The 27,979-nt window shown below is 26.1% G+C and overlaps 1 protein-coding gene and 1 non-coding gene across 6 annotated transcripts; both read left to right on the top strand.

Moving 5' to 3' along the window:
• The first annotated feature begins 55 nt into the window (after positions 1–55).
• On the top strand, positions 56–27,979 carry LOC135924800 (sodium-coupled monocarboxylate transporter 1-like). Of its 5 annotated transcripts, none has more exons than XM_065459912.1 (15): positions 56–116; positions 261–615; positions 14,559–14,624; positions 14,669–14,720; positions 14,776–14,843; positions 20,492–20,646; positions 22,183–22,323; positions 22,374–22,503; positions 22,554–22,639; positions 22,845–23,025; positions 23,067–23,153; positions 23,204–23,370; positions 23,576–23,682; positions 23,726–23,844; positions 24,542–24,761. In XM_065459912.1, the coding sequence occupies exons 2-15, from the start codon at positions 277–279 to the stop codon at positions 24,620–24,622; spliced, it is 1,779 nt and encodes a 592-aa protein (XP_065315984.1). In that variant the 5' UTR covers positions 56–116; positions 261–276; the 3' UTR covers positions 24,623–24,761. The 5 variants fall into 5 exon arrangements, with proteins under 5 accessions (XP_065315984.1, XP_065315985.1, XP_065315987.1 ...); XM_065459913.1 differs by having other exon boundaries at positions 57–74; XM_065459915.1 differs by lacking the exons at positions 56–116; positions 24,542–24,761 and adding an exon at positions 27,868–27,979 and having other exon boundaries at positions 149–615.
• Trnar-acg (transfer RNA arginine (anticodon ACG)) lies at positions 7,466–7,538 on the top strand. The gene has a single exon. It is a non-coding gene; the product is annotated as a tRNA-Arg (tRNA).

Raw genomic sequence — 27,979 nt, 5'->3', positions numbered from 1 at the left:
ATTTATACATAATTCAAGATCCTTCACAATTTTTTTAACATCAGTTTAATATTTATCTTACATCCTTAAATATAGTATATACAGCATATTAGAATTAATGTTATAATATATGCAAAGTTTGGAAATCTCCCATTTAACTCTCTTTAATTTTTAAATCCTAATAGATTAATTAAATTTATCAACTAAAATAAAATATCTTAATTGCCTAAAAAAATATTAAATTTTTTATAATGATGATATCCAATATTTTTTTATTATAGCTAAAAAATAGAAACCATGTCAAAACATTCTTTTTCAATGTGGGATTACTTAGTTTTAAGTTCAACCCTGGTAATTTCTGCTGTAGTGGGCCTCTATTTTGCTATAACTGGAGGAAAACAAAGCACGACTCGTGAAATATTTTTAGGGAATAGGAAAATGCATCCAATACCAGTTGCTTGCTCAATATTTGCCAGCTTCATGTCGGGAGTTAGTCTTTTAGGTTTGGCAGCTGAATCATATACTTTTGGATGGGAATATTGGCAGATTTGTACCACTTTTATCACGGTTATTTTGGCGTCAAATTACTTTTACTTACCAGTATTTTACCACTACAAACTAACTTCAACATTTGAGGTAATTAAAAAAAATTAGATTTAAAATAGTCCTTATTATGTATCTCTAATGTTTGGTATTTAATTTGATTTTATAAAGACGAGACAAGCTTTATGATTATGTCTTTTTTTACATAATTAATTATCTACTGTAAATATGAGAATTAGTATTAAGATTTTTTGAGGATATTAGGAATGTATATTAATCCTTACTAGTGATGTGCATTGGGCCTAATTTTTTAAACCAAGCCCGGCCCAAACCCAAATTTTTTTTTAAAAAATTTATCAGCCCGGCCCGAATTAATTTAAATATTGGAATTAATTTTTATAAATACTTTAAAATAAAAGATGTGTGTTATATGGCGTCTAGCTTCTAAGATAAAATCAAATATTTTTATTTTACATGAAAAATTCAATAAAAATGAATAAAGTTAGATATAATTTAAAAAATTTCCAAAGTCAGACCCGACCAGGCTTGATTTTTTAAAAAAAATATTGGTTCCGGCCAGAATCTCTAATCCTTACATCCCTATAACTATCAGTGAAGTTTACTACCCAGTTTAAGACTGGATACCGAAAAGGGGGGCCAACGGTCTCAGACAAAAATAATATAATCAATTTTTTTAAAAAATATTAGGCATGCTTTTATAATTTATATTTCATTAAAACATATAAAAGTATTAATATAAATTTAATATTTATTCAAATAAAATCAGACAAAGCCGAACCTTGGCCAAGCCGGTATTATTTACTGAACCAAATAACAGTCGTTAAAATTTTGTCATCCGTGCCTAAACCAAACTTTTCAGATATTAATATTTTTTATGAACCTAACCTAAACGATATTCTTTACGGTTTAGATCCTTATATAAAATTATTTAGGGCGAGTTTCAGCCGGCACTATTGGTCAGAAGGGAAGAATTATTCAGCAACCCTAAATTTTTTAAAATTAAGCGCCTAAATTTATTTTTAATTTTTAACCCTAAATTAAAAAAAAAGGAAGCTTTAAGGCGACCCTAAATGGTCAGAGCCAGTGAAGCCACTGGTTCGTACTGAACTAAAAGACAAAGCGAGACTATGGGAGTCTCGGACTAAGCACTATAGGACTCAATCTATGACCTTACCTAATTATAAATATACTCTGACAATAATTCATTTTGCCTTTATAATGTTAAAACTTATTTTTAATTATTTATAACTTCCTTTAATCACAATTCTTAATTTATTTCGCTATAAAAAAATATTATATTATAGTTATTCGTAAATAACATTTTAAACTCATAAAATTATCTACCCTACACTCTACCCATCGACTCTCCCCTAAAAAAAATGAATGAAATATACTATTATAGACAATAAAAAATATTAACTTAAAACCAAAATATATTTTTTAAATGCAACCTAGCCAAAGGCTTGTGAAAACAGACAACAGACCTAAATCCTTCTAATAAAAAGCTATGAAATGGGGGAGAGCAGTATTTTAAACAAATTAAATTTAAAGAGGTTGATGTTACTCAAAAAAAAGTAAATTTATTATATTTCACGTTATTCTTTTGAAATATTAACGTATTTGGATTTACGTTAAGCCATTTTACCTTACTTTTTTTAGGGTACCGAAACCGTTAGTATGCAAAAAAAATTGCATAAATAGTTTTCCATTTGTATCATTTACTAATTTATTACACACACTCATAAATAAATAAATAATTAAGCAAAATTATTACTATAGTGATATTATATATAAAATATAATTAGTTTATTATAAAATATAATTAGTTTATTATAAAATATATTAATTTTTAATCATAATCATTTTCAAACCCTCTTTTCAATAAGCATCGGGATGGAAGGAGTATATCATATTTGGAACCAAGGCTCTGTTTGGAAATCGTTTAAGGCTTTACAATTCATTTTAGAGTCATTAGAAAATACTTATTTTCTTATCTTGGGAATGAGTCTTGGTGCCAATTTCCTCCATAGATGTCTTATTTTTGCATATCTTTCTTCAACAAGAAACCAAATACTGTTTTTTTCCTTCATTTGGCCTTAACTAGGTTTTATATTTGTTTTATTATTGATACAATTTTTTTATATAAATATTGAACCTAACTGGGCAATAGAAATAACATTAAAATATAAAGCAACGAGTAACGTAAAAAATAACGCAAATTATAAGATAATTTTAAAAAATAATTTATATAAATTCAATTTTAAAAAAAACCATTCACTTGGGGAAATCCTGGCTACATATATATCATTAATAATATAGATTTCTAAATTTACAGTCTTTCTGTATTTCTATATTTAAGAAAATTTTACATTTTTTATCTACTATACCAAAACCAATTGGTATATAAGTTACTTTTTCACCCGAAAAACGTAGATTTAAAGTAGTCACGCCATGTCATCGTCAAAACGAATATTTTGTTAAACTTTAGTAATTTTATAAGATTCCTAATGCGTCGATGGCATTTTTCACTTTATCATTTTTTTAACTAAACAAAATGTTCTACTTATTAGGGAGTGAGTGATAAATCATTTAATCTTTTGTCAATTTATTGATATAACTTTTAATATGCTACAACTTATAAAATGATCTCACTGCAGTAACTATTGTAAGGAGAGCGCATTCTCTTAAAAAATGTCCGTCTGTGGATATTATTAGAAATGCATTTTTCCCAAATGTACAATATACTGACATATAACATTTGTGAACATTTTCTAGTATTAGATATAGTTAACAAATCATTTTTTATACTTTATTAATTGGTTTATAATCTTTTATTATTGTTATCTTTATTACAATTAATCTTATCGTAATCTGTAACATAGCTAAAAAGTTAGAAATGGTACTTACCAGTGTTGTTAAAATAGCGCGCTACAAGCGCTATAAATAGCGATAGCGGTAGCTCGCTACTAATTTAAGCGAAGTAGCTTACATAATAAATACATCTAAAAATTATTAAAATATATTTTTTATAAAATCTAAAATTATAATCCTTTTATTTTATTTAATTTAATTTTGAAATTTAAATTTATATTTAAAAATATACATTATTGTTATATATTAGATATAAACAGTTGTTAAATAGCAATCTGTATTTAATTTATATTTCGCGCATTCATTAAATTATATATTTTTGAAATTCCGTTATTGGTATGTCCTTGCTTTTATCTTATTTTATATTTCATTTTACATTTTATATTAAGCATTATAAATCTTATTATGTGTGAGATTGTTGAAGATATTGAAATTTCTTTGGAAAATGAGCAAAATATAGATGATCCTTTCCCAAAATTCAAGAAATACTTTAACCTTGAAGAAAAAATTAATACTGGATATCGGTTTCGGTGCAAGATGTGCCGCAAAATTATCTCTCAAATCATACGAGCAGCTTTTGAAAAAACATTTAAAGGTAATATATTAAACAAATTTAATATCAATGTGTAGGCTAATCTTTAATTTTTAAAATAAATTAAAATCAAGAACCAATCATTTTTTTTATATATTCATAAATTTTATCTAAATTATTTAAAACATTTTAAAATAGTTATTTCAATCATTTTTATGTATACTTATCTCCTACATAATTTTTATTCTAAGTATTTTATAATTTTAGACTGTGCACACTTCAAATTATATAGATTGAAAAATATCTCAAAAGTTTTGGGGTAATGGAAGAAGATAAACCCACTTCCAAATCAAATTTAATACAAACAAAATTAACCAATTTGGATTCATCAACACCTGGCGTATCCCAAAAATTGGCTGACAAAGTCATTATGAACTTTATAATAGATACAGTTCAACCATTATCCTTGGTGGATAATGATTCTTTTATAAAGATGATAAACACTTTTTCTCCACGGACCAAGATCATCCTAGTTTCAATTAAATTGGCCATACATTAATTTGACTGAATCTAAATGGCAACTTGATAGGCTGATGGTAACGTTAAAAAATGGCATGCCTAATCACGGTATTATAGCAAGATCGAAACCGCAGCCTTCCATAGACGATTTTTTTGAAATAAATAATAATAATATTATTGAACCTCTAGATGTTTTTTTTAAATCTAAAAATACTAATTTAAATATTTTTGATGATTTTTTTTATATAAAAAGTTTGTTTATTAAATTTAATACTGCGTTGCCCCCAAGTGCTAGTGCTGAACGATTATTTAGTATGGCAAAGCTTATACTTTCTGATCGTCGCTCTAGACTTGGGGATGACAGTACCGAAATGTTATTATTATTAAAGTGCAATAATAAATAAATTATATATATATATGTAACAAATTATAGTCATGTTTTTATATCAATATTTTATTTGTGGAAATAAAGTTACGTAAAAAAAAAATATTTTAAAAAAAATCAAAGTAGCGTAAAAAGTAGCTAATAGCGCGCTACTCATTTGAAAACGATAGCGGTAGCGATAGCGCGCTACTTTTTTTATAAAATAGCGGTAGCGATATTGCGCTACTTTTAAAAGTAGCGTTTAACAACACTGGTACTTACTTTCTATCAAAATGATGTTAATCTACTCTTAATTTATATTATTTTTTGGTAAAAAGATGTATTTCGATACTACCATATGTTCATTTAGTAACGGGACCTCCTTATTCAAAAAATATTTACAAAGATTTTTAGTCATTTCAATAACTTTTCTTTTAAATATTTTTTGAAAAAAAATACTTCTTCAAATTTTATACAATTTATATGCCGTAAAGATAAAGGAGAGTAAGTAGACTACGATGTTATGGACACGTATTAAGGACTGGGTCAACTAATGTGAATAAAAAGGGCAAAATGTTTATTAAAAAATTATCTTCAATATAGATATGAATATCTTAGAAAAAAACAAAAATACGTATATGTATCTTATTTGGCCAAAATGTATCGTGTAAAAAAAAGTTTTATAAAAATATTAAAAAATAATTTGTTGATAAAAACTTCTAGTATTTGAGCAAAAATTATAATTTAATATTATATTAAATTAATTACAAAATATATAAATTTATTTTTATTTTGAGTCACCCTTAAATTTGCAGTTTAATGATCTATATATTGATATATAATATTTACTTTTAAAAGAAATTAACAATATAGAAATTTATGTATGATGAATATATAGGTATATAATATTTATTTTTAGAAAAAATTTCAACAAATTTGGTGATTCCAAATTTATAAAGATAGATTTATTAAATAAACATGCTCAACATTAATATATAATTTTTGCTCAAATACTAGAAATTTTTATCAACAAATTACTTTTTAAATATTTTTTTATACAGTAAATATTTTCGCCAAATAAGAAAAAATAATAGTGTATATATTTTGGTTAAATATGCTAATTGATAATTTTGGGGTAAAGGTAATATTTTAGATAGCCTGGCTGGAGATTAGGTCATCATAGATGGCAGAAAGGTTTGGAATTTTTTAGAGACTTGTATAATATGTTTTGGCTATGATCTTAATTTAAAATCAGCTAAACCGAGTTGGTTAACACTAGTCCAAATGAATGTTGGACAGTTAAACTTAAATAAATATATTTTATTCTACCCTATATGATAAGATGATGATTGTTTTAATATAATTTTTCTTTCACTCCCTTTAATGACAGTTTTCAAGGTTTACATGGGTAAGCCAGTTTCTCCACTGATCCTCCTCTTCCATTTTTACAGTCCTGAGAATGAGTATTAGTGTTATCCATTTTACTCATATTATCCATTATTCACATCTTTTGAGTATTTCTCAAGGCCTTGATTCCCTTACTTCCATCTGCATCTCTTCCCATCCTTTGTTCAACACCACAAGTTAATTTCTTTCATTTAAAATATAAGGATATAAAAAAAGGCACAACAAAATCAATGCAATAATCCAAGAAAGTAATGTTAAAAGTGAATATCAAGTTTTTAAACAAAGAAGTGTTGTTATCTTTTGTCATGAAATGAAGATATGATTTTGAAAATAAAACATCTCCAAATCCAATATAGATATATCTTTGATAGACATAATATAAATATCATAAAGATATAGAATGCATGATACAGAGTACAGGAAACAGAGTACAAGATACAAAAGAATTTTGTATTATAGAAATAAGTATTCATGACCTAATTCTGATTGTGTGATAATGTGAATTCTATATTTAAATCTCGAGTCCTATGTTTATTGCAATAAATTAGAATGAGTTGTCACTTAGATAACTGAACATATGTAATTATATAAAATTTTAAGTAACACTAATAAAGCTTGATTGAAGGACTTATTATAGTCATCAGTTGAGGTTAGGATTCATTTGATTATTTTCTTTGTTAATATTAATTAATAGAATGGATATGTTGTAATTGAGCATCTTCTTGGCACTACAATATATGAATTAATAATTTGATGAGTCTAGAATGGGAAAGGTTAGCTAATATTTATATAAATATTTTAGGGATTAATCTATTGAAGTAGAAAGGTAAAATTAAATTAAAAAAATGGATATCATGATAATTCATTCAATATATTAACATTATTAAATAATGTTATAAAAATCAGCTGTTAAGGCTTGGATGTAACCAGCTGAAATAAAAATATGTTGGTAATCAGTAAATTTTAATATATTGCTAAAATAACTTTGATGTAGGAAATAAATTTTATAAGCAAATGTGACACTTATACTTATGCATGAATATAATTGATGATATATGTTGATTTTAAAAGTAACTTTAGTATAATTATGAATTGTTAATGTGAGTTACTATATATTTTTTGATATTTTTATTTGCATCATTTTGTGCTCTATTGTTAATAGCAACATCAAACTTATAATAACTAAATTCATAGTATAAATAAATCATTCTCGTTCCATATTGACCAATGGGCCTGTGGCGCAATGGATAACGCGCCTGACTACGGATCAGGAGATTCCAGGTTCGAATCCTGGCAGGCTCGAAGGATTCATTTTATTTTTCTGTTTTTTTTCACCTTAGAAGTTTAAAATATATGACGACCAGGATCTTTTCCTTATTATTTAATTTCGATTTTAATCTTTTTAGATTTATCAATAGCATTTATATTATTAAATAATTAAATAAAGAAATTCTTAAAAACCAAGAAATGTAGGTGTCAGAACAGAGAGTTTATGAATTCTTTATTTTGACAAAGAAAAGAATTAGTGGTCAATTCGGACTATGAATGTCTTTATCGAAGACTTTTATTTTAAACAAATTTCCAGAAATTAAACCTTTATACATCAAACTGTAAATGTAATACCTCCTCTGGAACTGGTATAGTTATACTATAAGACGCTTGCTTTGTATGAATAAACGCGAATAAGTTTTTTTTTAAAATAAATATTTATAGAACTAGAAATTTGTGTAAATTTCTTATATGGGTCAAAAGTCTTGATTTTTGAATTAAATAAATTATTTAAAAAATATCTTTAAAAGTTATAAATTAAAATATTTAGGATAATTTAAATCAAAAATTAATTATTAATTTTTTAATCAATTGTAAGTCGGCATCATAAAGTTCTGGATTGCTAAGTCCCGAAAATTATTATAATCATTAAACGAAGTTGGAGTATATGGAAAGGAAAAGGAACATTTTTAATTTCCTTACAGAAATTCAGAAAAAAATAAGCCAGATATTTTAATATAGGTTGCATTAAATTTGGATATACCAAGGAAAGCACATTGAATGAATTTAAGGTCTATAAAAAAATTCTATCTCTCAAAAGAAGGCCAACTCGAAGCAAAATAAATAATTTAATACAAATGGGTACTCAGCCAGCAATTCAAATCTTATTAACAAATATTATCAAATCTCTATAGAATGACAAAAATAATATATCATCCTGGTAGAAATTGTCTAACTGTCCATTTCATTTCACATACTTAAATACCAAAGTTTAAAAATTGTCTATTGTCAAAGGTCATTAAGGGCAATATTTTAATATTCTTAAATAACCTATCTGTTTAAAAATGCACAAAAACTACTCAACATAAAAACATACAATATACTGATAAAAATTGGCAAATTTATTTCAAAGAAAATAAATAATTATATGTAAGTGCTCTACAATGTTTTTCCCAATAACTATTTGTAGCTCCTAACACTAAGAAGTGTGCAAAGAACTTTTTGACAAGTATCCTGCAAATGAAAACATGATTAGTTTCTATCCAAAAAGATCACGGTATTATTTTATGAAAGAGGTTTCAGATGCAATCAACCCTCTTCCGATAAATTTAACTGAAGGACTTAATGGAATCAGGTCCATTTTTTTAGAGATCTAATAAATATAGACATTGGCAACTCTATCTGCTATTACAAGTAATAACAGGTAATTTGAAAGTCACCGGAGGGTTATCACACAATATAATCCCTCTAGCTTTTGGTGCACGACTAATAGCACTTCAAAAACCAAATCAGTGAATTAAGCCTATCGATATAGTTTGTTAAGCCAGAAGAAACAAACAAATAAAAGATTCCCTATATGACATTTTAGCACCCAATCAATTAGGATTTGAAATTAAAGGAGGATGCGAAATCGTAAGCCATTTAGCTAGAATCACTCTGGTGAATCTACCTTCAGATCATTTATTTATCAAGCTACTCATTAAACCGCAACATTATAATCCAGAGTTTTTCAAAAAATATCCATAATTTTTTTATTCATTAATATTGCGTTTCCAAAAGCGCACAATTTAGTCAGTGAAAAATTTTTAACAGGTCGATACCTCTAAATCCACCCTTGTTCGGCTTAGCAATGAATAAAATAATTAAGGATATTAAGATTAAATATGACCTTAACCTGAATGTTTTGGCATTTGGATGATGCTACACTCTCAAGCCCTATAAAGAAAATAAATATAACCCTCGACATTATCACCTTTAGCTTTCAACAACTAAACTTATTAAATATGTGATAATTTATTCAATAATATCTGTGTCCTTATATCATTTATAGAGGGCTCAGCCAAAGCAATTTTAGAAAAGAACCTCCATAACTTAACATCTAAGGAAAGTATCCTTAAACTCTTACCTTAAAATCAGGCCTAATAAATTTCTTAAACATTCCCACAATTCTTTACTATTTCAGATTTTCAAATCCATGTTAGAGAATATTTAAATCTACCCTTTCCACAAAATATGAAGGACTTGGATTATGCTATCTTTTAACTCATTGTATCATTCATATCATCTTCCATTAGTAACCGTGAATTTATTTGAATCCAATAAAACCAGCCGAAGATTTGTTATTTAATCTTGCATTATCCAGCTATTCAGCAAACGTAACAGAGGGAACAAATTAACCCACAACAAGCTAACAAAAGGAGGATACAGCTCTCGTATCACGCTCCATTGGCAATCATTCAATTGTTATGGACAAGCCCGGCTATGAATGGGTAAAGGCTTATCCAAGCAAACCAATAAGTTCATTTCATACAGACGCCGAATTTCGTTATACAGTGGCAATCAGGTTAGGGATAAAAATATTTCAACCCTATAAATGTCATAGATGCGGGTCCAAGTAGATCAAAAATCAAGATATCCTATCCATTGTCTTTGATAGATACAAATTCATAAAATAATTGATAAAGTGTTCAAAAAATACACTTTATGGAGCTCATATTTCAACACATCTTGAACCACATGATTCCTCAATCATTAACAACACTCGGCCGTTTAGATATACTTGATCCCATAGGATAATGGCAAACATGTGTATTGGACTTTACTTCTATCGATTTGCCCCCATCTCATATCATTACGATCGACTTGGAATTGGTAAAAGAAAAAAAAATCTTAAATATTCTAACATTTATGTTAATAACATATTCATTCTATCAGAATCAACTTCCCATTCTTGAAAATGAAGCCATATTTATTTTCAAACTTATAATAAGAAGCTCTAAATCCACAATCTCAAATTCATTTAAAATCAAACTAAAAATAAGCTTCGAATCCATGATAATTTTAAATTATTCAAAGATCCATGGTCACCATCTAAATCTAATGATGACGAAAACGAATAATATTTCATTTTGTTGTTTTTAATATTTTTTAAAAAAATACAGTTTACACATTTATTAAATATATTTTTTAAAATATAAAGTATTTATTAAATAATTATATAATATCTATATAATATCAAAATATTATATAATTATATAAATAAATATTTAAAAAAACGAATAAAAAAAATATAAAGTTTTAAATTAAAAAAAGAATTATAATAAATTATTTATTGATGATCAACATATCACTTCATTCAATATATTATTTGAATCGATTTCCTATTTGAAATGCCCACCACGACGTCTGACAATATAATTTGTGGTCATTTTATTTCTTACTTGTGTTTTTGATTAAAATATATAAATCAAACTGGAATACTCAAATCACTTATTTTATCTGTTAGAATGTGATTTTCTATATGTATTTTAATTCTTTATATAAAAAATCGAACCCTTTTAAGATTATATTAGAATTTTGAATTAATGAGTAGTGTCATTAAGGGAGGGCGTATGCATGACCCTGTATGGAGAGCGAATCAATTGCGTCATTATAACATAAGAGGCCCTCTTAGTCAATACACGTCACTCTTATCCATTTTATAATAGAATTATTTTATATTTTAGTCATCAGGCAAAGCTCATCGTTATTGCCTTGATGAGAGCTCTTGAAACAGGAAAGCCCAGGCCAAAAGTTTGGATGCATCTCTAATATATATTTTTTTAGAATATAAATCCGTGCTGGGCTAAGAATTATAAAATTGGGGCCGGTCAGGAACAATATTTTAAATTTCCCTATTATCGTATATAAAAAAGTAATATATTTAAATATTGCTGAGTTGCTATAAGATACTTCTCAAATAGATCTAGATACAAATACCACGCCTAAAAACGTATCAAAATATTGTTACATTAATTACAAAATGCAGATACCGTTTATGCTATATTTATATATAGTTATGCAAAATCGCTCTATTCATGCCGATTTTTTAAAACGGCTTGCTCAATATTTTATCCACAAAAATATTTAGCAGGCTCGAATTTTGCTTATAGATGGCCTAAGGGTTTGGAGATCTATTAGCTCAATCTCGAGTCTTAGGCAATATTTTTCTAGCTAAAATTATTGATTTAGCTGTTTTTATTAATTGGCTAAAATAGAGTGATTTTGCATCTAAATATATACAAGGTTAGCCGTTTTTTTTCAAACAGAAACACACATATTATGAGAGCACAAAATACGTAAACAACATTTTTATATTTTGTTCTCATTCAATTCGAACATTTATAAAAAAATATTAAACAATTTCCCTATTTTTATCGTTCTTTCGAACAAATTCTAATTTATAGCGAGTATTTATTTAAAAAAATTTTTTTTACATTAAACTTATAATTTATTTATTAAAATTAAGCGGGATATCTATAAAAATTTTAAAAATTTGGAATAACTTTCTTTGCTCAAAATAATTTTAACATTAGTGGTATTGTTTTTATTAATTATAAAGAATCATAGCTAAGCAAAGATTTATACATTCCTACATGAGAAAAATATCCTTCACATCTTGAACTGATATCTATAGTTTTAAAAGGAAAAAAAAGATTATTTGATTAATAATATTTTTTTAATATGTAAGTTTTAATATTTTATGTATATTTTTCTTTTTACATTAGTTTTAATATTTTTTAAAATATATTTATTTAAATTATATGCTCATATGAAATAAAATAAATTATTCATTTAAATTTTTTATTTTTAATATAAAAAAGAATTAAATAAATATATATCAAAATATATTTAAAAACAGATATGGATACCTCTAAAATAGTATCTTGATATAATTTTCATAAAATTGCATCTAGATATAGATACCACCTTTTAGTATTTAGATGCAGTATTTAACAGCTCTGAAAAATTGTATTTTAAAATAATATATCACATTCATTTACTTCTCATATTTCCTATTTCAATTTCAAAACCATTTATATATCTCTCGTTAGAAACCAATAAAACTTAGTTTATATTATATATTTTTTTTAAATTTAATAATCTATATAAAAAATTACCAATAATATTAGTTAAATTTGATTATTATCTTTCTAATAGTTTATGCAATTTTTGACTAAAAATAAAAATTGGTTTCAGTTCCAACGAGCTAAAACAAAAATGGCTTAAAATTAGGAATCTCGCTTAAATCTCCTAGAAATTTTTTAAAGCAATATTGAAATGAATATTAATAGGTAGTAGGGAAGATGACTCCCATATTTAAATTGAGTTTTTAAGAAATTGGTTAAAAATGGGAAAATATTATCAAAATTACCTTATCGTTTATTTAAGAACTCAATTTAAATACAAGTGTTTATTACTCTAGCATATATTAATATTGTTTTTCTTTGAGATATAAGGAAAATTCCCTATTTTAGCGGTTTAAAACCATTTTTTATTTTAATCAGTCAACAACATTACAAAATAAAATACTTTTCGCCAAAAATGATCACAAGTTTACTCTTTTTATTTGGTATTAATCAAATAAAATCATCCTTTTAGAATAAAGAATACAATTTTAAAAGTTATTTAGATATTAAATTATTTTATCATAACTGAAAAACTAATCAAAGCGTAATTTTTATTTTGAAACGATGTAGAAATTTTTTTTATATACCCCAGGCCGGAATTTAAAAAAAAAGTCTAAAACCTGGGGCCGGATCATGGAATTGGTACCTCTGCAGGTCTCTGATATTTATTCTCTTATTTCTGTAATTCATTGTCAAACTGTATAAATTTTATGTTTTGAAAGAAAATAAATAAAATATCATGTGACTTAGGACATATTTTTTGCAAAAAAAACTTGATATAAAGGGTTAACAGGCAGATTTTAGATATTTAGAATTCCAATCAAATTTGTAGTTTTCATGATATGTGAATAAGAATATGATATCAACATATTTCAATATACATATTCCAAAAATATATCCCTCACATTTTATACTATTAATTTTGAGGGATAGCTTGTTAAATGTAATCATTATTTTTCTATAGATTTGATTTTCCAATTATTTTTAAACATTTTATTTTAAATTACAATTAGGAAATAATGATAGGAAACAAATATCAGAGTTGTGAATCGCGATACTATACCATCGATACACTACCCGATATATTTTGTATCGATCGGCGTCGGCTATACTTTTAAAATTTTGGTGTATTGAAAGCTTATAGCTAAATTTCCTATCCTTTTACTACATTTTGACAACATATCATATCAGTAAATATTTAAATAAAATAACCCATGACCGGAAAAAAAAATTTTTTAAATTTAATTTTACATAAGTTATAATTATTGAATGGTAAAATATTTAGTTTTACATTATTCAAATAAAACATTAACTTTATAAAATAAAAAAATTATTGTTATTTTTATAAAAAAATTAATCCCATTTATTTAAATACAATAAACATTTTAAATAATTTTTCTAAATAAAATAAAAAAAATTAAAAAGCGATTCAGAATATTTATATTTCAATAATTAATTTATAACTTCCGTTCTCCCTATATTATTTAATCGTATTAGATCTAAAATGTAGAGAATAGAACAACAAATAATAATGCGACTTAAAATTCATTCAAAAAAAACACTGCTCAATGTTATTGCTTATAGGGAAAGTCTGATAATAAAAACTTTGAAATGTGTCTTTAATATATGTCTGGTACCCTGCATTCACAGTTGGAACGAATTCGTGGCGAATTATATAAGCTATAACCAAAATTAGTACAGGTTTCAGGTTGTTAGCGCTAATTTTGTATACTTCGCAGAGAATTTGTGCTAACTGAATGCTGGGTAATAATTAATAAAAGATTTTCAATACTAAAAAAATCATATCGAAAATATATCAATTTATTACAAGGTATCGATATCGAATAATATGTATTTCAGTGATTTATTTTGATATTATACATAGTATTTGGAGAAAAGATTTCACAAGTATATAAGGATAGCTGGATGTGTTACCTTCGTGATGCTAACGGTTAGATATCGGCTACTAATTGAAAATTAATGTTATATTAATAGATACTTTACATGGGAATCGTTATGTATGCTCCTGCTATTGCGTTAAATGAAGGTTACCTATATTTATGTTTTTATATCATTTAAAATTTTATTATTATTTTAAATAGTGACAAAATTCCCAACATATGCATCTATAGTAGTAATTGGGCTCGTATGCACATTTTATACTTCAATCGTAATATTAATTTATGGTGAATTTTTGTGTGGGAGAATTAAAATATTTTAGATTTTTAATGTCTATAGTGGGTAAATAAAAAAGATCGTCTGTAAGGATTGAAAATTATTTTGTTTAGTTAATTTGAGCATTTAATTTACCATACAATTTATATATATGCTCATTTAATTAATAAGAAATCAAGGCTATGGTCTTATAATGTGGTTTCGTTAGTGACAAAATTTAGTTATATATAACTAAATTTAGTTTTAATTTACAAGTTACAGGAGTTTGCCTGCCAACTTATCACTATTCTAATTTTAGTATAAATATTTAATCTAACTCAATTCTCCTAATAGACTTTTATTTATTTTTGTTAAAACTATTATTATTCATACTAAAATGATCATTTTTGAAAAATAGTGAAACACCCAAAGAGTCAATGAAAATTTCTAACATTTTTCATTTTGTTTTTTGGCTTTATATGAAATATAACAAGTAAGAAATTATTACATTTTTAATTTTATAATTTTTATAAAGAAAACAATTCTGCAAAATAAATCACTCAACTTTATGATTTATTATATAAAAATAGAAAATGTTCCTTCCATTTTTAAAAAAAAACTAATATATAGTCCTAATAAAAAAGATGACCTTCATTGATATCAAGTGATAGATAACTCAGTATAAACTTCAATGATTTTCGCTTTTTAGGGGAGACCAGGGTAAAACCATTGGTATTTTGCATTTTTACCATAATATTTTGAAACATTAACAAAACAGAACAAATTATATATATATATACTTAGTCAAATCCCTTATCTATAAAATAAAAAAAGTGTAGCTCTTTACATATAATACTTTAGGAGCTGTGATAAATTAACTGAATCATGTATTTCGCCATTTTACTCCACACCTTGCGTAAAGTGGATAGGCATTGAAATGGTTAAAATAAAATTGAACATAACTGTTTAATTGAATAAAATATTACAATTTTGACAGCTATTCCTCACTTTTAGTTTAAACCAATCAATAGAATACTGGAATGTAAAAAATTATATAAAAAATTGCACAATTTTAATGAGACTATTTTTGGCACATCGTATATTTCAATTATTCTTTCCCTTCACGACTATTCATAAAATATTATTCCAAATAACACAAACTATTTATTTGATCCTTTTTGCACAAAAGTATCCTTTATATGATCTAGACGTTAATATTTAAAAATTACATTTTTACAGCTTAAACCAGACCCCTTATCTACTTTACACCAAGGTGAGTGTAAATGGTTATTGCGTGACTTCTAGTTAAGCTATAAACTTCCGATAAATTTTATTATATAGCTATGAATTTATGAAACATCTATGCTACGTTTTAATCTATTTTACTAAAAGAAAAAAAAACTAGAGGGTAATTTTTATAACTTTTGGGTTAAAAAACGGTTTTTTAGGGTAAGAAATTAAATATAAAAATACATCTTCCCACAAAATTTAAAGTCTTTATGCTCAAGGGTTAAGAAGTTATTCGCAACATTGTTACCCCGTCAATCGCTTTACTCGGTCTCCTCTACATTATTATTCAACAAAAAAATTAATTTTGTCTGCGGTCCAATTGTAAAGGGGGTTTAAGTTGTTTCTTCCCATTCACAATTTTATTAAATAAATCTTTGAGTTTATCTTAGACCTTGGATTAATTTAAATACCCTTTATAACTACTTATATACATTTGTGTTAGGAATAGCGCTGCTTGATTACATAATAATACACATTTTATAACCTCGTCTTTAAACTGAACTCGAAAGGAACTGATAATTTTGTTCATTTTTATAAATTATGTATTTTTACCTTGTGAAGTAATTACTCATGTAAAATTTAAAATAATGCTTTACATATTTTAAATGATGCAATTCAAGTGTAAAACGATTTTTTTTTACCATTTTGAAATGGTTTATTACAAGAAAATGCTATAATGTTATCATATGCAATAATATATTAAAAAGGTTATAAATCGAGGTAGGTAGCGTAATAATTGATTGCTTCGGCGAAACCTATCTACAAATTTGAAATTCACGTTGAGGTGTTATTTTTGCTAAACTTTATCGATTTTGAAGAATTAAATAATTTCAAAGTTTATATACTATTAGATCAAAGAAAAACATTGTATTAACAAGGATTTATTTATAACCAATTCCAATTTAATAGAAAAGTTGTCCTCAATTTAAAAGGTGGGTTTAAGCATGGTTTTTATACTTTATATATATATACTGAGTGGTGCAATCGCCGGGGTGGCCCAGTCGTGTATGATGTATGCTTGGAAACCGAAGGTCCCAGCAATCCTGGTAAGGAACCAAAAATTTTCGGGTTTTTCTTCGATGACAGATGGGTATAGACATATGATATGATAAATTTCTGAGCTGAGAAATGCCACCCCAGTCACCGTCAAGCTTGGGAAAGCCAGGTGCTAGGATACTTGTTAAACCAAATAAGACGGCCAGCTGAACTCGTGGGTCAGTAGAACAATTTCTTGGCCAGCGCTATGATGATGGTGACCTCGAAGGCCGTTCAAGCTCAATGTCTACCATGTTACAATGGTCATAACAATACTCCGGTGGGAGATCCATTGGGATCGATACTTCGATGGGAGATCAAGATTGGAATATCTGTCGATTTGATACTTCGGTGTGAGGAATACTACGGTGGGATATCTGTCGATATTGATTTGATACACCGGTGGGAGATCAAGATACTTTGGCCTCGATAGCAATACACCGGTGATTGATACAAATGGAATCGATCAGAAATAATTAGATAAAATAGATAGCATGAGTAATAAAGTGGAGATAGTGCAGGAGCTTACCACCAGAAAATTTGAAAGCTAAAAAGAAAAAATACTGGGTGGTGCAAAAAAGGATACTTTTAAAAATGTTGTTAAAAGGGAAATGATTTAAATAATTTCAATGAAATTTAGAATTTAGTAAAACATAATTAAGTCTCTTTACAAGAATTTTTACTGAGATCATAGATAAATATTTTTTAAAAATTGTTGCATGTGCGCTATTATATATTTAAATACTTAAATAATTTATATTTAAAATTCAGTTAAACTATTATATATTTAAATACTTAAATAATATATATTTAAAGTTCAGTGAAATTTATTTGTATATCTCAAGGCAACAAAATATATATATATATTAATATATATTTTCATTTTGTCATCACTTGTTTTTCTTTATGATAATAAATTGTTTTTTTCTTATTTTTAAAATAAATTATAAAAACATATTGGGAATTCCTCCGTAACTTATTTAATACAATCACACACTTTATTCTATTCTATTCTATTCGTATTCTTATATATTATACTTTATGGTGGAGGATAGGGGTGATGTAAAGATCAAGGTATTATTGAAGACGTTGGATCTGAAATTTCTTGCGGAGAATATTATAGATGAAGCTACAAAAAAATATAAATTATTCGAAACATTGGTATCATGGATAACATTGATAATTTATCATATCAACAAATGAAAGATTTAGTACAAAAGAAAGTTGAAAAGAACAAGATCACGCGTATTTTGGAGTTGTTCAATACAAAACCGGACAGACTTGAGTCTTCCAGAGAGTATTTCGATAGACTGAAAGGGTATGGTTCGGGGCTCAATCCTGAATTTTTGTCGGTGCATTTTATATTGAATTGTCGTAATGAAAAGCTAAAAACAAGGTTGATTAAAGAAAATACTACAGAAATTAATATTATAGAGGACATTGTTGTCAAATTTCAATCGTTGGAGATCAATAATAATAAAACATATGTAGAGAAAGATTCTTGGAGAAGAGAGGATAGAACCGATTAGCAAGGCTATTCGTCATGGAAAGAGAACAAGCAGACCTTTAAGGCCAACACCAACAACAACAGCATTAACAACAACAACAACAGCAGCAGCAACAACAACAACAACAGCAATTACAACAATTTCAAAAAAACGGAGATGATACAAACCACTTATAATTTAAGGCCAAGAAATAAAATTAATTTTATTAATGATATTATGATTGACCTTCAAGTTAATAATTATAAAATTCTTAAAAATATTGATACGACTGAGGAATTCTTGTATATAACAAATTTAAGATGAAACCCGCGACCCGATCAAAAACTGAGCAAGATCTGAAAAAAGAGTTTGGAGAAGTGAACCCTTTCCCCCAAATATTTCCACTCACCCCATAGAAAATCTTAAATACGCATGTGCTTGGCTTAGTTTTATAAATTATTTTAAACATATAAAAATATATGGGGATTATTTAATTGTAGGTGAAACTGGGGCTATTTCGGATATGGGGTAAATCTGGACAGCCTTTGTATTTAAAACTATTTAACTTTGAGACTTGAAATTTATAAGTAAAGTAGGTTAATATAAAAAAATTAATTCGTAAAAAAATTCAGCTTCGGATACTTTTAAAAAATTTTAATGCAAAAAAACATCTTTTAATAACTAAAAGTAAAGAAAAAAAGTGTGCTAGATTTTTTTGTTTAAAATTAATTTATTTAAGTTTCACACATTAAAATTTATACTGCAACTTTGGACCCTTAATAAATATAAAAAAAATTTCAAAGATTTTGAACAAGGATTTACTTGATAATGATCGAATTTCTGTTAAATACTACTTCCATGAATATGCTAGACGTGGTATTTGCCGGACACTATAAATATTTTCATAATTGACATTTTTTTATAATTTTTTTTAAAATGCAAAAATTATTAAAGAAAAAATAATTAGTATTATTAATAAAGATTATAATAAAATTTTAAAAGTCCACGAGGACAGAGTATCTATTAGAACATATCAAACATTTGTTAATGATGGGCCTCAAGGATGCATAAGATTATTAAATTCATTAATAAAGTTTATTTATATAATTTGTCAATTTTAAGATCCATTTTTATTAAAATAAAGCCAATAAACATTATATGCAAATATTCCGGTTTATATCCGAGAATACTCCGAGCTTGGGGCAAATTCGACCAAAAGATGATTCTCGTTTCGTTCGGGGAGGGATACTTAAGGCAAGAATTATTTAGCATAATGAAATTATAGCCTAATGATGGGGGTTCCCTTCTTTAGCCAAAAGTCTTATTTCACCCATTTATGGCACTCCAAATCAGCCCGAAATAGCGTCAGTCTCCCCTACAAGGTATTCTTTACCTATAAATAGGAAAATTTTAGCTGAGAAATCTTCAACAACTAATTTATGGAAGCCTCGTTATGTAAACTAAATAATTGTTGCATACCCAAATATATTTTATTCTATAACAACACTAAATATTAAGAAAAGGATAGAAACAAATTATATATAATAAGTATATAAATAATAATATAATTGTTTTTTCTTAAAACTGCGTATGTTTAATGTATCAAGTAAGCCATATAATTAACATCATTTTTTGAAAAAGTTAAGGTAGCTATAATATAACTATTAAATTTGAGAACTGTAATCCAGTTACATTTCTAATAAATGCTATTCAACTAATTACATTTTGTACAAGGTAGCTTTTTGGAGATACCTGATAATTATATACTATCCACATACTTTCTTGTATATTATATATAGATTATAATAATGAAATACCATATTAATGAATTTAAATACCTCAACATCATTAGGGCGGAATGAAAGCGGTCATTTGGACGGATGCCATACAATGTGCATTTATGTTTGCCGGAATAATAGCCATCATATGGAGAGGCGCCTCTGAGGTGGGTGGTATGGGAATTGTTTTTAAACGAGCTATAGAAGGAAAAAGAATATATGTTTTTAAGTAAAAAAAAACTTTGTCAAAAGTGTTAAAAATGTTTATACTTCCTTTTTCTCATAAAAATAATGTTTAAAAATACATGTTTAACGTAAAGATATTATCCTTGTTAATAATAAAAGTGGAAAAAATTGGTGGGACATATTTTATGCTATCCCAATTATTTTATATTTGAATAAATGTATAAGATATCTCAACCCCAAATAAAATTCAATTCATAGAGCTGTAACGGCCAATTTCGCCGCACGGGTATTTGAGTTCAGCAGACCAAATTAAAAGATAGTGGAGGGGGGGGGGCATAAGAATTTTGTTTTTAGCGATGGCCTCAAGATTTCCTTATGTTAATTTGAATAATTCTTTGTGTGGTAATTAGATCCGATTCACACTTATACACCAGGGACGATAACCCTCTTTCTAAAAAATGGGTTCGGGTTTAGGTTTGGGTTCAACGAAAAATCTCTGAACCCAGTTCGGGTTCAGGTGGGTTCTGGATTCAGAGACCAGAAAAATAATGACTTATTGAAAATTAGTTAAAATAACAGTAACATCATTTTTAAGAAATTTTTTTATTATAATAAGTATCACCATAAAAATAATTTATCATCATAATTATAATACTATAATACAATTAAAAGAATTACTAAATATAACAAAAATTATTACACGAAAAAATGATCAAAAAAATGTTTTTTTTAAAATTAATATATAAATTTTTTAAAATTAAAAAATAAAGATTGAACCCTGAACCCTAAATTTTAAAAAAGGGTTTGGGTTCAGCAAAATATTGAGAGTTCGGAGTCAGGGTTTGGGTTCGGGTTCTCGTCCCTGTTAGACACTCTTTAAAAAAATAATTCTGAATAATCGTATAAATATAACTCTTTATATAAAGTCCTAACTTAAAATGTTTTAATTCTTTTTCAAGTAGTGTGCTCTCAATATTTAACTCGTTCTTTTGTTAATCATACTTCTTTTATTATGAAATTCTTATTTTACTTGATTGTTTTCATTTCATTTTTAAAATTTTCTATTAAGCTTATCTGTATAATGCTACTAATTAGCCTAAACTAAAATCTTAAATACAGGTTGATATCATATATTTACAGTAAAATAATATAAGCTGACCTATATAATGCCCAAAAATTATTATTTATATTAGCAAATATAAAAAAATATAATATAAATTATAAAAACACATATTTTAGGTAACAGTTGCATTTTCCCCTGGAAGGGGGGGGGGGGGTGGTCCTAAGAATATTGAAAAAACACTAATTTCGAGTTGGGCATGTAAGAATTTTGAATTTACCCCTTGTCAGTTCTTCCCATAGTTATGCCATAATAATTGAAGAATTAAATTTAAAATTAATCTATGTAATTAATGCAAACATTTAGAATTTATTTATTTCCATTTATAAGCAATAAAAATAAAGTAATTATGTTGTGAAAACCAAGGATTGTAAAATAAATAACATTTTTTAATCCAACTCCTTTTGATTATTAATATTAAGGGGAAAAATGCATATTATTTATTTTGATTTTTCCTAGTTATAATCCGAATCCCTTCATACGTCATACTTTTTGGAGCATAAACGTTGGCGGATTTTTTATGTGGTTATCAATTTTTGCTGTCAATCAAGCTCAAGTTCAACGATGTTTGAGTTGTACATCCCTAAAAATGGGTAAAAAGTTAGTTTATATATTAAGATAGTAAGGCAAACATTACATGTAAATCATAGGGCCATGTTATACGCATTACCTGGTTTAATTGCTTTCATGACAGTATGCAGTCTTTGTGGTATAGTTATATATGCATTATACTACAAATGTGACCCATTAACGATGCGTTATATAAAGACATCTGATCAAGTAATATCTAAAAAAAATTATTTTAAAATATACTTTAAAAATAAATTTAGCTTTTACCTTATGTAGTTATGGATATTATGAATTATCCTGGACTTCCCGGCTTATTTATCTCTAGCTTATTTAGCGGGTCTTTAAGGTTCATAAAAAAATATAGACTATTTTTTAATTTCAACAATTAATATTTTAAATACAAGAAAAGTTTTGCAATGGAGATATATACTTTTTTTGAAATGTATTTTAACTCATAAATATAATATACCATATATCTTAATTCCAGACAATATCTCTAATCTTTAAAGATATTCAAGTAATCCCAATTTTTCATTATTATATAATTTTAGCACTATGTCATCGGGATTAAATTCATTAGCTGCAGTGATTTTAGAAGACATCATAAAAGTCTATTTTACAAAAATTCCCGAAAATAAAGGCGCTTTATGGTCTAAAATTATATCCATATTTTTTGGTTTAGTCATAATTGGGATGGCCTTTTTGTCTGCACATTTGGGCACTGTTTTACAAGTTATTTATAATTACGCAAGTTGTTAATCTTTTATTTCAAGGCTTCATTAACAATATTTGGTGTGGTAGGAGGCCCGATGTTGGGATTATTTACACTAGGTATGTTTTTCCCATGGGCAAATACCATAGTTAAATGATATTTAAACTTAACAATTTTAAATTATTACAAATAATATAGGGAAGTTTGATAGGATGGATTATAAGTTTTATCGTGGTATTATGGCTAGGAGTTGGTGCACTTTTTTACAAGGTTGTTGAGCAAAAAGCTCCTATGAGTATAGAAAATTGCGAAATTCCCTTAGTATTGACCCATTCTCAATATTTCTTCAAGGCATCAAATATAAGGCAAATTAGATTTTTAACATTATAATTAACTATTTTTCAATTCAAAATTTTAAATAAGATATCTTATTTTTCAAATATTATTGTAAGATAAAAAAAAAATTTGAATAATATAATAGTATTCAATACGGATTTTAAATACTACAATGATATATATGCACATTATTAGAATTTATAGTTAAGTATCCTACTATTTTATACCTTCTAGGCCAAACGAGAAGATACCTCTGCTATACAAATTATCATATCTTCACTTAGGCCTGGTTGCCGTGTTTTTAGTTATTGGGATAGGCCTACTAACTAGCTATTTCACAGGTTAAATTTAATTAATTTACCAACTTTTAATATAGAAAATTAGGCTTTCAAGACCCAAATAAACTGGACCCACATTTAATTTCTCCGCCACTAAGAAAATTTTATCGCTTTTTGGCTACTCGATTTAATTGGAAATTGAATATTGATAGCAAATTTTATGAAGTATTATAAAGTATTTTAGGGCACATAACAATGAGGAATAATCTTAGCCGACTAGTAGCCAACAAAAAGAGCTATATTATATAATATTTTAAAACGTAGTACGACAAATAATACATTTAAGGGTCATGTTATATAGCTAGCTTACCTGATATAATTGCTTTAAGGACCAAGGACTGTCTCTGGGGCGTAGGCATATACATTTATATGAAAATGGGACCCATTATTAATGCGTTATATTAAAACATCCATTTATAATATCTAAAAAAAATTATTGTAAATTTATTAAAAATAAATATAGCTTTTACCTCATATAGTCAAATGGATCCTAAAATCATATTTGTTTTTGTAATTATATATAAAATTAAAATATATTCTTGTTTGATCTTTCAATTTCTTTTGTTTGGTTTTTTTCAGTCATTAGGGGTAGGGTTCACTAGTAAAAAAAAATAACTTGAAAAAACTATTTGCCAGAGCTTTTAAGATTGACAATGGATATTAGTCATCATAGTCGTTTTAATAAAAATATAGAATAGCAATAATTATTTGTTATAAGCTACAGCTTAGTCGAAAGAGGCTATAACTTAGCCAAACCTCATATATTTATTAACTTTATAAAAAAATATTAATTGACACAATTTAAAATGCAAAATGTTTTATAGGAAAAAATTAACCTTAATATGATTTGAATTTATTAAAGGATACAAATATGATAACAGATAGCCCCCAAAAAATTGAAGACGGTGACAATCTTATAAAAGAATCATCATTATCTGACTGACGATTAAAAATTATTATTAAATATATTCTTTTTTAAAATAAACCAATTCAATTAATTTTTGCACTTTATCAAGAAGTTTACAAAATAATTGTTCAAATTATTATATTTTAGAAATTAATTTGTGTCATTATAAGTTAAATTCAATTTCCTTACAAATAAAATTTAATGACATATGTGAACTATGTGTTTATTATTATCACTATAAAATAAAAATTTAGAAATACAAGGATTGGGATTGTCGTTATTCTGCCGAAACTCTTTAAGGATTTTGAAGAAACAAAATTAAAATTTTTTCAATATAATGTAAATATTCTCTTATTTTGATTTTGAATATTGAACCACGCAAGACAGAAAAGCACGAAAAATGTGAAATAACATAAAAACTTAATTTATATAGTACTCTGATGCAAAACGATATAAAATATTCATTTTAAAACTTTTAAATTAGGAAATGGATATTTTAAATATATATTTTATAATTTTCAATGAAAATGCAATTCACAAAGGTGACTATCGATATTGACATGTCATAATCTTAATTTTAAAAATATTTGGATCAGAAATATTGGAATTCATAAAGGGGATAGATGCCATAATCGACATTTTAGACAGGGGTGTGAACCTTTCGACAAAAAAAGAGCCAGTGTTTAGGAATAAAATAAAAAAGGTTTAGCGTCCTGGGTCCGGATTCAAGGATTTGGGGAGCATAAATAAGTATTGGCTCAAAATAACACTATTTTTCCCCCATTTATTTATTTATTTATTATACACCATAAATTAAATACAAATAAAAAAATTACAAGAAAAAATTTAAAAATTAATTTATAATTTATATTTTAAATGTTTTATTTAATCGCATAGTCTCAATGCCATTTATAATAAAATATTATTGTCTAACTACAAAACATAGGTGTATCAGGGATTTTGTCAAGAAGCGGGGGCAATTAGATGGGTTTTCTCACAAATTTTATTGTGGATATTTCGGTTCACTTATTGCAGGACTAGGGTTATGTTAGATTTTTATTAAATGAATTTTGTGTTTTCACTTTTTTTTTATAGATATTTTTTTTATAAAATTTGAATTATAGTTTTTATTTTAAAAATTTATTAACTTTTACTAAAGTTTGTAGAAGAAAAATTATAATTAGCTTAAAATGATATGCGGGAAAGAGAGATTTGCGACGGAGCCCCCTTGTTATGCGCCTGCTACAAAATTCCTAATATTTTGCTTTCTAAAATTGATATAAAACAAGATAAGCAACGTATTCCTATTAAATATGATATTAATAAATTATCATTTATAATAATTTATTACCTACACTATTAAATTCACAATATTCCACTTTCTAAAATTATAAATTAAAACACGATTTTTATAAAATGGAAGTATGAAAGCCGGAAAATTATGAAAAATGGGAAGAGAAAAAAATATTTAACTTTATTTTTCATAAATTAGAAAAAAAAAATGCTTTTTTAATTCTTTTTGATATACCAAAAGTGCCTCATATCGATTATAACTACAAAAGCATAATCTTTACAAGTAAATAGACCAAATATTTATCAAAATAGACATTTAATCGTTTTTCAAAAATAAATTTATTATTTCTTAATTACCGATTACCTTGTTTCTTTGCTAATGAAAATTTAATTGAATAGTTTTGAAAGATTATTTATAAATGGAAAAAAAATGAAAATTTCATTATAAAAATCAAATTTCTTAACTAAAAAATAAATGAAGTTTTTTTTTACTAAAATGTAAATCAAATTTTTTTTTTATAATGGCTATACATGCCAAACCTCTTTTAAAAAAAATCATAAATAAATTTTTTACAAAAAAAAGGAATAATGCCTTGTAATGTAGTATATACAAATAAACTTTTTTTCAAGAGACTAGAAATAATTTAGTAAAATTAACGGCGTCTAAACTTTTCTAATTTCGGCTACCCGTGACGCTTCCCAGTGAGCAAATCCCTGGCGCAATCCGAGGCCCGAAAATTAATTATTAAAAATATAATCGTTTTGTTTCATCGATATGTCAAAATCATATGATTTATCATCTAACACATTTCACTTATTATTTACTTAATTCCCATTTTCTAAATTAACTATTTTCCGTGATTGTGATTTGTATTGTGTTTAATTAAAAACTTTAATACATCATATTCTATCAGGTTAAATGAAATATATTACATTCTACATTTATAAAATCTAGGATATAAATCTGTTTATAGCAGTTATTAAATATTTTCATTCGATAACTTTTGTTTTATCTAAGATATATTAAATTCAAAGGCCTCAGATTTTCATATTTTTAAATCGAGGTTAAATATACTTTTATTTAAGGTGTCAATATGTAAATTTTTAATTTTTCCTTAGATATTATAATATTTTAACTTAAAATTCGGACTCAAGTTGGTCTCGGGCTGTGAAAAATTACTTTGCAGGACTCTATGCCAAGTAGAAAATATTTTTTGGGAGAAATTTTTATTATATTTTTTTTATATGGGGGCCCCGATACTTTCTTTTCGGATTTTCGGCCGACCTTTTTCAGGCCTTCAGAGAATTTATTTATATACTTATTTAATCTAAAATACATATTTCATATCTGTTAAAAAAAATTGAATTCATAAATAGTAGATTGCACTGAGGTAGTTGGGTTTTTGAAGTTGATGATGACGAATCCATTAATAAAATTTTAAAATCTGGTAAAACCGAACTTAATGATCTAAAAAATTAAGAATTTTCCTATAACTATGGTAAATCGAAAAGTAAAATAATAAAAATACGAATTAGATACTTTTTAAAATTTATAAATATGAATAAAAATTTGAAAGATTTTGTGGTTAGAATTGCAATAGATTTTGTATTTTTTTAAAAAAAAGGCAGTCTCTCATAACACATTGTGGAGACCTGGCAACCCGTTATGTATAGTAATTCATTTCATTTTGAATTAGTCATTTATACAATAGATTATATTAGACTCAAACAGATAAAAACTATTTATAATTATCATCCTAAATATTTTGTTTGTATTTAAAATTTATGTTATATATGCTATTAATATATGTGACTGAGTAAAAAAAATTTTATAAAATATTCGATTATAAATATATTAAAGCATGAGAAAAAGGGTTGGACACGGAATGGTTTAAGAATAATAGCAATGATATAAGAGTACCGAAATAAATTTATATAAAAAATACATTGAATAAACTAAATTTCATATTTTTTAAAATGAGCTGCAGCACCACAAATTTATTAGGCGGCTGTGAATTCAACGCTGACAACCACCGGTGAAAAATATTAACAAAGCGCCGCTAATTATTTATACCTTGACTGACAGGTCTAACACTGAAA

Source organism: Gordionus sp. m RMFG-2023, chromosome 2 (genome assembly GCF_954871325.1).
Source record: "Gordionus sp. m RMFG-2023 chromosome 2, tfGorSpeb1-WG-v2, whole genome shotgun sequence".
Lineage (NCBI taxonomy): Eukaryota > Metazoa > Nematomorpha > Gordioida > Chordodea > Parachordodidae > Gordionus > Gordionus sp. m RMFG-2023.
Note: the sequence above shows the minus strand (reverse complement) of the source record. Positions and strands in the feature narration are given on the sequence as shown.

What these genes read in the sequence shown, in the direction of transcription:
- LOC135924800 (XM_065459912.1), top strand. Translation starts at nt 277, where the DNA reads ATGTCAAAACATTCTTTTTCAATGTGGGATTACTTAGTTTTAAGTTCA. An exon ending in TCCCTAAAAATGGGTAAAAA is followed by an intron (nt 22,324 to 22,373) that starts GTTAGTTTATAT and finishes TGTAAATCATAG; the next exon opens with GGCCATGTTATACGCATTAC. An exon ending in ATATAAAGACATCTGATCAA is followed by an intron (nt 22,504 to 22,553) that starts GTAATATCTAAA and finishes AAATAAATTTAG; the next exon opens with CTTTTACCTTATGTAGTTAT.